Below are 8873 nucleotides of genomic sequence, written 5' to 3' on the forward strand. Positions count from 1 at the left end.
ACGGTTCAGAAGGCAACTGGATTCGATCCAAAGACGTCTCCTTTCATCGGTTTTCCCCCTAAGCTTCTGATTGGCTGGGGAGCTCAAGGCTGCTATTCGTGACATTTTCTACTCATAACTCGTTATTCGTCAAAAATCGCATCAGTCTCCCAGACTCCCAGCCTGTAAGAGGGTGGTCGGGATTAAAACTCAGCAGCGGCTGGCCCAGCACAGCCGGGAGGCGGGGCGAAGGACCACGCTAGGTCATCATTGGCTCCCAGGCTCGGTGGCGGCCGCGATTCCGCCCTTTTCTTCAAGCCGCGTTCGCTAACAGCCTCGCCGCTGTCCGAGACTCTCGCCCCCATTGGCCGCAGGCCAGGCCATGACCCCGCCCCCTGGACCTTCTGGCGTGCCGATTGGCAGGTGCGGAGGACCCGCGAGGTGCGGGCGAGTGCGCTGTGCCCGCGGACTGAGAGCAGCGCGTCGCGAGCGTGCGGGCAGCCACTCGGCTGCATGGCGTGCTGCGAGCGGCTGTGTGGCGCGGCCCTGCGCGACGTGCTAGGCCGGGCGCAGGGGGTCCTCTTCGACTGCGACGGGGTGCTGTGGAACGGCGAGCGCGCTGTGCCGGGCGCCCCGGAGCTGCTGGAGCGGCTGGCGCGGGCCGGCAAGGCGGCGCTGTTCGTGAGCAACAACAGCAGGCGCGCGCGGCCCGAGCTGGCCCTCCGCTTCGCGCGCCTCGGTTTCGGGGGGCTGCGCGCCGAGCAGCTCTTCAGCTCTGCGCTGTGCGCCGCGCTTTTGCTGCGCCAGCGCCTGCTCGGGCTGCCGGACGCGCCAGGCTCCGTGTTCGTGCTGGGCGGCGAGGGCCTGCGCGCCGAGCTGCGCGCCGCGGGGCTGCGACTGGCGGGGGACCCCAGCGAGGACCCAGGCGCGGCCCTGCGCGTGCGCGCCGTGCTGGTGGGCTACGACGAGCATTTCTCCTTCGCCAAGCTGAGCGAGGCGTGCGCGCACCTGCGCGACCCCGACTGCCTGCTCGTGGCCACCGACCGCGACCCGTGGCACCCGCTCAGCGACGGCAGCCGGACCCCCGGTGAGCGCGGGCTGGCGAGGAAACCGAGGGGAGGGGCGACCTGCACTTTCATCTCCATGCCTGGGGGTGGGAGGCAGGGAGGGGGCGTCTCCAGGTGACAAGCTGGAAACAGAATGCTTACGAGGGCGGCCGCCCCCCAGTAAGAGCCCAGGGTGCTTTGTCCACGTCTGGTAATTCTTGCAGCCGCCACAATGTGAGGAGCAGCAGTGGGGTCTCCGTTTGACAGACGAGGAAACCGAGGCCCACTGTGGCTCTTGAGATTGCCGCTGGAATCCAGGTCCCTCGACTCCCAGCTCCACCCTTTCTGAACCAGCCTCAAGGACTCTTGCATTGTCTCATCAGGGTGAGGTCGCAGATTTGAGAACAAAGCCTGGAAAGATTGTCCCCTTGTTGGAGCAAGTCATGTGTGAGGAAGCACAGGAGGTGATTGGAGTTGGACCTGAGTTACAGTTCCAGCCCCAGGGTTCTGTATTCTTAAGTTACATAACCTCAGAGCATCTCTGTCCTGGCTGTACAATGGGAATGCTCACCAGGCCAGTTTCATCCCGCGGCAGAGTGATCTGGACACACAGGTTCTCAGATGATGTAAGTTGTATCCAGAGCCTTGTCATGTTACAGCACCTCAGTAGTTTCCAAATTACTCTGAAGATGGGGGTTATTGTCCCATTTCTCAGTTAAAGAAACTGAAGCTGAGGGGACGTAAACTGCCCGAGAGCACAGGGATCTGACTTTGGCTCTTGCGGCCACCCCAACCCCCACCTCCTCCATCCAAGGCACTCTTCACTGCTGTCATTCACACCTGCAGAGGAAGCAGGAGCAAGGTAAACACTACATCTTGGAGGTTTCAAGTCAGACGAGCAGATGGTAGCAGAGGTTGACTGACAGTGGTGTGTGTGTGGACAGGTCAGTACCCCAGTCAGCAGGCTGAGGGCAGGGACAGATCGCCATCACTCCTTGCTGGCCACTCCTTGTCATTGACCCAGGCAGTCATTGATACTAAATCCCTGTGGGTCAGGATGGTACCAATTGAGGAGTAGACAGTATTATGATGGGGTGGCGGGGAGGGCCTAGAGCTTAAGGGGATTTGGGAGGGCTTCATAGAGGAGACATCTTGCAGAACGGGGCATTCAGGGAACTGGCAGAACCAGTTCCAGGCTGGGCAGCTATAGTTCTAGGCCTGTCCTAGCTTTGTTGCAGACCTACTTGCTGCATGACCACTTCAGCCTCAGTTTCCCCATAAATCCAAGGCAAGGGCCCTGGTCAGGCTCCGAGCTACAGCAGCTCCTGCCTGCCCTAGGCCATGCTACGAAAAGTAAGCTGCCTGGAGGCCTCAAAGCACAGGTTAAGGCTGTGGGTTAAGAGGTCCCCCCGGGCTCAGGAAGGGTGGTGTGGACGAGCTGGGGAGAGACCAGGCCCTGCCCGCGCCTGCCCGTTCTGTCTCAGCACACGCTTAGCTGTGCCTGCCGGCCCTGCTGGTCACATCCACAGCCTAGAGAGGGAGGCAGAGGCTTAACAAATACAGCGCTGCTGTCTCGTTCGTGCACTGAATGGCACAGCTCCGAGATGGTGGTATACAAATAGTAAGAAAGGCCCCCATTATTCATAAAACCTGAAATAATGCAGATCTCTCACCCCAATTTCCCCTGCCCCTGCAAGCCTCCTAAATTGTATGTCTACCTTGTGATCACAGGGAAGCCACTTGAGCTGGCAAATAGAAATACCTGCTATCTTAGGAATACGTCACCAGCAAAACATGTGACAGTCTTAGATTTTAAGATGCTAAGAGAAGGGGATCATGGTGGTCCGAGGGCAGAGTTATGTTCCTAGACTGCCCTGCTAGGAATCTTGCTCCCCCGGGATCTTAGCTGAGTTCACTCCCCTAGCCCGGTGCCTGACACAGTGCCTGGTGTGTACTCGGGCCTCAGTAAATATTAGCTGAGTGGATGAAGTGGGAATGGGCGGCTGAGGGTGATCCACTCTGTCCTGGTGGGAAAGGAAGGAGCTGACAGCCGAGACCTTTCTTGAGCCCTCCCCACACTGGAAGGGATCTCTCACCAAGAGGGCAAACGGCTTTTCTTCCCTACCCGGTTACTAATGGAAACGAGCAGGTGAATTCTCAGTCAGATGTCAGGGAGAACCTCCCAGCGGTGTCGCTCCTTGTCCAGGGCCGCCTTACCCTTCTGAGCCTTTGGCTTAACTATGCTGTGAGAAGGGAGGCAGGCCAGAGCGCTTGGGGTCGGATCAGCGGTGTACTGATAAATGTTTGGTAACTTGGGGATCCCTGGTTTATACCATTTGCCAGTGTCCGTGGGGTAAATACTCCCACGGCAGCAAATTTTCAAGCTCCCAACCTGAAGTCCCTGAACACGGAGCTTGGAAGATGTGTACGCACTATTATATAGCATTCCTGTCGGTACAGATAGACATCATCTCAAGAGCATAGATAATCGTGAAACCATTAGGAAGTGATCAGTTTTGAGAATTTATTACTTTTGTGTTAAACATAATTCATTTAATTGTAAGTTGATATTAGTGGACTTTTAAAGTGTCTTTGTTTAACCACCAGCTCACAGAATTCCTGAAAATGAAACATTCATCACTCCGAAACCAGTACAAGCTGGTCCAGCACATAACTAGGCCAGACCTACATGAATGCATATGCTTTATCTGTCACTCATGAAGCTGTGCAACCCTGAACAAATTACTTAGTATCACTGAGCATCAGCTTTCTCATCTATAAAATGGGCTTCCATGAGTACCCAGCACAGCCCCTAGCACTCTGGAATGTGCTTAGTAAATTGTGATCATCATCATCATTTGTTGAGGGACATTAGTGTGAAGGCAGAACTTTCTGGCACAGCGACGTGCCTGTGGGATGGGCACAGTGAACTCATTGTGTGGGGCAGGATGGTACTGGGTCGGGAGTCAGAACTGTCCTAAACAGTCCTCCTATTGTTAAGCACTCGGGCGCGGTCCACAGTTTGGGGTATTAACAGTTACTGTGGCCACGGACGTCTGTAAGCATGTAGCTTTTTGTCTCCAGTCTGAATTCTCTCCTTGTGACCACAGCCCTGGCGGAGGCTGACTGGGTCAGAGGTGCAAACGTTTCTGTTCCCTGCTGAGTTCCAAAAGGGCCAAGCCAGTTCCCCGATGCCTGGAGCGCACATTCTTGTAGCAATAACCACAACTGCGGCTTGGGAGGCGCTTTTCCGTTTCCAAAGCACTTGCCCCCGTGATGCTCACGGCGCCTCTCTGAAGGTGCACGTCCCTTAGATCCTCTTTTCCCAGCCCGTCCAAGGAAATCAGAGGTGGTGTAGCTTGCCCGAAGGCACACAGCTGCCAGGGTGAAATAGCGAACCTCAGGCAGGACTGACTGACCCAGATTCAGTTCCATGAAGTGGCGTGTTCAGTCTCCCAAGAGATAAGTTCCATGTTAGGGATGGGGATGCTGCCTGAGAAATGTAAAGATGGAGTCTGAACGCAGGCATCTGGTTGCAGAGGTCGGACTCTTTTCCCACTAGGCAGGCCTTTTGACTCACTTCAGTGCCTGATAGTAGTACCCCCATGCCAAGCCACCTCCCTGAGAGCTCCAGTTCCAGGGCCCGGGTACCCTCCCTGCCGCCCCCCACACTGATGAGTCTCCGTCTCCCTGCAGGCACTGGGAGCCTGGCCGCCGCCGTGGAGACAGCCTCGGGACGCCAGGCCTTGGTGGTGGGCAAACCCAGCCCTTACATGTTTGAGTGCATCACGGAGCACTTCAGCGTGGACCCTGCCCGCACACTCATGGTGGGCGACCGCCTGGAGACCGACATTCTCTTCGGCCACCGCTGTGGCATGACCACCGTGCTCACGCTCACTGGCGTCTCCCGCCTGGAGGAGGCCCAGGCCTACCTGGCAGCCGGCCAGCACGACCTCGTGCCCCATTACTATGTGGAGAGCGTTGCAGACTTGGTAGAAGGGCTGGAGGACTGAGCCCGGCTGACCTGCAGCCACAGCCCCACCCTCTCCCCACCCAGGTCCCATGGATGGAGGTGATGGCCCGAGAGCTGCATTAAGTGCCACTGGCTCTCTCGCCCCAGTTTCTACACCCTAGTGGGGCCAGAACCCAGGGAAAGTTTTAGGGCCCTGGCATCCCCTCCCGGCAATGGCCGGGTACTCTTTGCTGTCCCAGAAGCTGCCCCCCTTTTCCTACCAGTTTGCCCTGGCCTGACCCAGCCAGGTGGACTTAACTTCCTGCCCTGTGACCTCCCCTTGTTGAAATCTGGGCCCCAATGCTGGCTGAAGATGCCCCCCAACCCTGAGCACTTAACTCCCTCACCCGTCCTGGGGTCTCTAGATCTCTACCTGTTCCCCTAGGTCCTGGCCTTGGGTTCCTGTTGACCAATCAGATCTAGGTAACCACAAACCGTTATTGTCTTGAGCCCAGAACAAACCAGTCAGAAAGCTTAGGTCATAGTAGTTCATTGATGTTGGGTCCTGAGTAGACCAGATGGCTGCCTAAGCAATAATGATCCTTTGATGTCCAAAAGCCCTAGTGGACTCATCGTAAGGCTAAGTGACAAGGACCCTTTCAAGTCCTAGATCCTGGACAGCCCAGTCAGCAGGTGGTAATGACCCATTGGTCCCTTCAGTGCTGAAGAGAACAACCCAGTAGTCTGAGAGACAGTGGCTTCTTGACAGTATGGGTCTGATTGAACCAGCCAGGGGTCCAGATTCCCGCTGATGAGGGTCCACGTGCTGATGACACCCCTCCACGAAGATTTCTCTCCAGGGGCCCTCAGTGGCTCAGGGCGTCTGTAGCTGAGAGCGCTGCCCCCCGCCCCCCATCGTGGTGCCAGTCCAGTGTTGGTGGCGGCCACAGCTTGGAACGGGGGCGTTCGTGTCCCTCCCTGTGCTGTCAGTGTTTGCCATGCCACTTGTCCCCCTGTGCCTGCCCCGGCTATTTATTACCATGTGCTGGTGATGGGGAGGGCGGGGGCTGGGCCTCCCCTGCCACCCTTACTCGTTGTAACCAGCCCTCCCGTACTTAATAAAGTGCGAGTAGGAGCATCCGTGTGGGTTCAAGTCTGTCCAAGGCAGGGTGGGAGGAGTCCCCGGCGGAGCCTGGTCTTCCCGGAACTAGCCCACTGTGACCTTCACCTGCACAAAGTGTGCGGTCGTGCCCTACGCCGGTAGCACATCATCTCTTGCCGAGTCTTTACGTGTTGACTGTTCAGTCCCTCAGTGAACCCAGCTGGCTTGTATCACATCCCATTCCACCACAGGACTCGGGGAATCGGGATGGGAAATGCGATGTTACCTTAGACCAGGGCACGCATCTAGAAAGTGTCCTTGCCCTCTGGGAGCTCAGGCACCTTCACACGTGGGATGCTGCCCTGCTGGATGCATGCGTCCGCAGGCCGGGTGCTCATTGCTGCCTCCCCAATGCCTCGTGCAGAGCGAGTGCCCAGCTGTGAGCTGGCTGCAGGGTAGCTCATTATGTCCCACAGAAGCTGAGTGGGGGATGCTCTCACTGTTCCAGGCCTGCCTGTTACTGACTTGTCACTTGAGCTTGCATAAGCCCCTTCCTGCTCACCCTGCTTCCTCATGTGTAAAGTGAGGGGTGGAATTTGGAGGTCTAGGGAATTCTCTTCAGTGCGATTCTTCTTGGGAAGAGGGCGTGCTTGACTGAGCCTGGCTGCGTCATGAAGCCAGGGCAAATGTGCATTCGTGGATACCTCTGGACATGGCATAAACAGCTCACCCAGGCTAAGGTAGGAGGGGGTTTGGTCTGGCACTTTCCAGGTATCCTTTTCTGCTGTGCTCCCTCCCAGACAATGGGTGCTTCTCACCTGACCAACATCTCAGGGCAGACTCTCTGGCCTGCCTGGGTTCCTGTACCCAAGCAGATGGAGCACAGCTAGTGGTCAGCCTGAATCAGGCCTTCCCCCGCCAGGAGGGCAGTGCTTGCCTCCCTGGCCCCGCTCTGGACCCAGCAGCTACTCCCCACCATCCTTGCTGACAATCCTGATTTCCGTCAGAGGAGCACATGGTGGCAAGTCAGGAGTCAGGGGTAGCATCTCAGCCATCTTGATTGAGGCTTCCGTCTAAGCCAATCATGGCCACCTGATTTCCCCTAGCTATGGACTTGTGATGCACTTCTGACCAATAAGACATAAGGAGAGGTCTGCGGGGAGATTCTGGGAATGCTGGCCTCACTCTTAAGGATTTGGAGGAGGGACTCGCTCTTCTGAGCTTTGGGTATAGAAGTTGTTGCAGCCATTCTGTGATTATGAGGCAAGACCCAACGTATTTCTCTGCTTTGTGACTCTGCTTCAGGTGATAGCAAAAAGGTGAGAGGAACATGCTGGGTTTGTTTCCTCCCCCCCCCACCCCCGACTTTTGGTTTTAAAAAGTTTCAAACTGACCGAAACTGCAAGTATACTCTTCACCTGGATTTCCAGCTAATATTTCAGGAAGCTGATGACCCCAATCCACAAAATGAAACAACGCCATGCTGTACCCACTGGTTTCAATAGTTTTCTGATTTTGCCTTTCCCCCATGTTGACTACTTTCTTGGTGACCTCGGAAGTACTTCCCATTGTCCTTGAATAATTGTTCCCTTTGGGGGTGGCTTTGAAGTTAGTGGCCAAAACTCAGACTCACTGAAATCTGAGCTTGGTCTAGCATCAAGGTCCCACCCAGCACTCTTGATTTCATTTTAGCTATTACAGATAACCCTAACCACAGGATGACTGACATACTTCGCTGTTTGTTTTCGTGTTTCCTATTGCATCCAGTAAACCAGCTCCCTGAGAACAGGAGATAAACTGACACTTTATCTCTAAATTCTGTTGCTAACTTTTAACTTTAGTAACAGTACAGCGCAGCTGCTGCTCCACACCAGGGGTGACAACGTGGCACCAGGAACTGAAGGTTCCTCATGCTCACCCTTCCTTCCTCTCCTTTCCCTTCCCAAACCACATGTTGCCATGAGCCAGGGCTGTTCTAGCAAACCCCACTTCTCTGACGCCAGCTAAAAGGGAAAACTTTCCTCTACCCACAGAATACTTCTGACACCAAGCGTGTGGCTTTTCTCCATTAAGCGGTTCTCCAGTTTTCTGCAGACACCAACTGGGCGTCCCTACAGTTTAATTCAATCCTGGCACCATCTGGAGTTAGTGCAGAACCCATGGGTTGAGGGTTCCATCCCATAAGGCTCCCTCCCTACTTCATATGCCGGTCACGAGTCTCAGGTTGTCGCCTATACTTCTGCCCGACTGGCTCTAAATTGGTGGTTCCCACAATCCCTTCCTCAGGTTGGATGATGTGCTATAACAGTTCACAGAACTCAAGGAAACACTTATGTTTACCAGATATTATATAATAAAGGATATGATAAAGGACACAGATGAGCAGCTAGATGAAGAGAGGGGGTTAAGGTCCAGAGCATCCCACATACAAAAACTTCTGCCTCCCTCCCAGGATGTAGATGTGTTCACCAACCCAGAAGTTCTCCAGACCTGAACTTGGGATTTTTATGGAGGCTGCATCACACAGGCATGATGAGTCATTAACTCAGTCTCCAGCTCTCCTCCCTCTAACTCAGAGGATGGGGGGTGAGGCTGAAAGATCCAAGCTTCTAATCATGGCTGGTCCTTTCTGGTGACCAGCCCCCATCCTGAGGCCATCCAGGAGCCCACCAAGAGTCACCTCATTAGAGCAAAAATCACCCAGGAAATTCTAAAAGATTTAGTAGCTCTGTATCAGGAACCAGGGTCATAGGCCAAATATTAGAACAAAAGATGCTTTCAGCATCTTCATTGC

At 55.1% G+C, this 8873-nt stretch overlaps 1 protein-coding gene across 2 annotated transcripts; it reads left to right on the forward strand.

Annotated features, from left to right (window-relative positions):
• The first annotated feature begins 279 nt into the window (after window positions 1-279).
• LOC107519284 (pyridoxal phosphatase) lies at window positions 280-6117 on the forward strand. 2 transcript variants are annotated; one of them, XM_016161784.2, is made up of 2 exons: window positions 280-1066; window positions 4722-6117. In XM_016161784.2, the coding sequence occupies exons 1-2, from the start codon at window positions 493-495 to the stop codon at window positions 5036-5038; spliced, it is 891 nt and encodes a 296-aa protein (XP_016017270.1). In that variant the 5' UTR covers window positions 280-492; the 3' UTR covers window positions 5039-6117. The 2 variants fall into 2 exon arrangements, 1 of the variants encoding a protein (XP_016017270.1); XR_004955863.1 differs by lacking the exon at window positions 280-1066 and adding an exon at window positions 1087-1651 and having other exon boundaries at window positions 4722-4858.
• Window positions 6118-8873: the final 2756 nt, after the last annotated feature.

The sequence above is a fragment of the Rousettus aegyptiacus genome, unplaced genomic scaffold (genome assembly GCF_014176215.1).
Source record: "Rousettus aegyptiacus isolate mRouAeg1 unplaced genomic scaffold, mRouAeg1.p scaffold_m13_p_2, whole genome shotgun sequence".
Taxonomy (NCBI): domain Eukaryota; kingdom Metazoa; phylum Chordata; class Mammalia; order Chiroptera; family Pteropodidae; genus Rousettus; species Rousettus aegyptiacus.

Excerpts from the sequence above, each read along its gene's own strand:
- LOC107519284 (XM_016161784.2), top strand. The coding sequence starts at position 493 with ATGGCGTGCTGCGAGCGGCTGTGTGGCGCGGCCCTGCGCGACGTGCTA. Across the intron at positions 1,067-4,721 it reads CGACGGCAGCCGGACCCCCG|GCACTGGGAGCCTGGCCGCC; the intron begins GTGAGCGCGGGC and ends GTCTCCCTGCAG.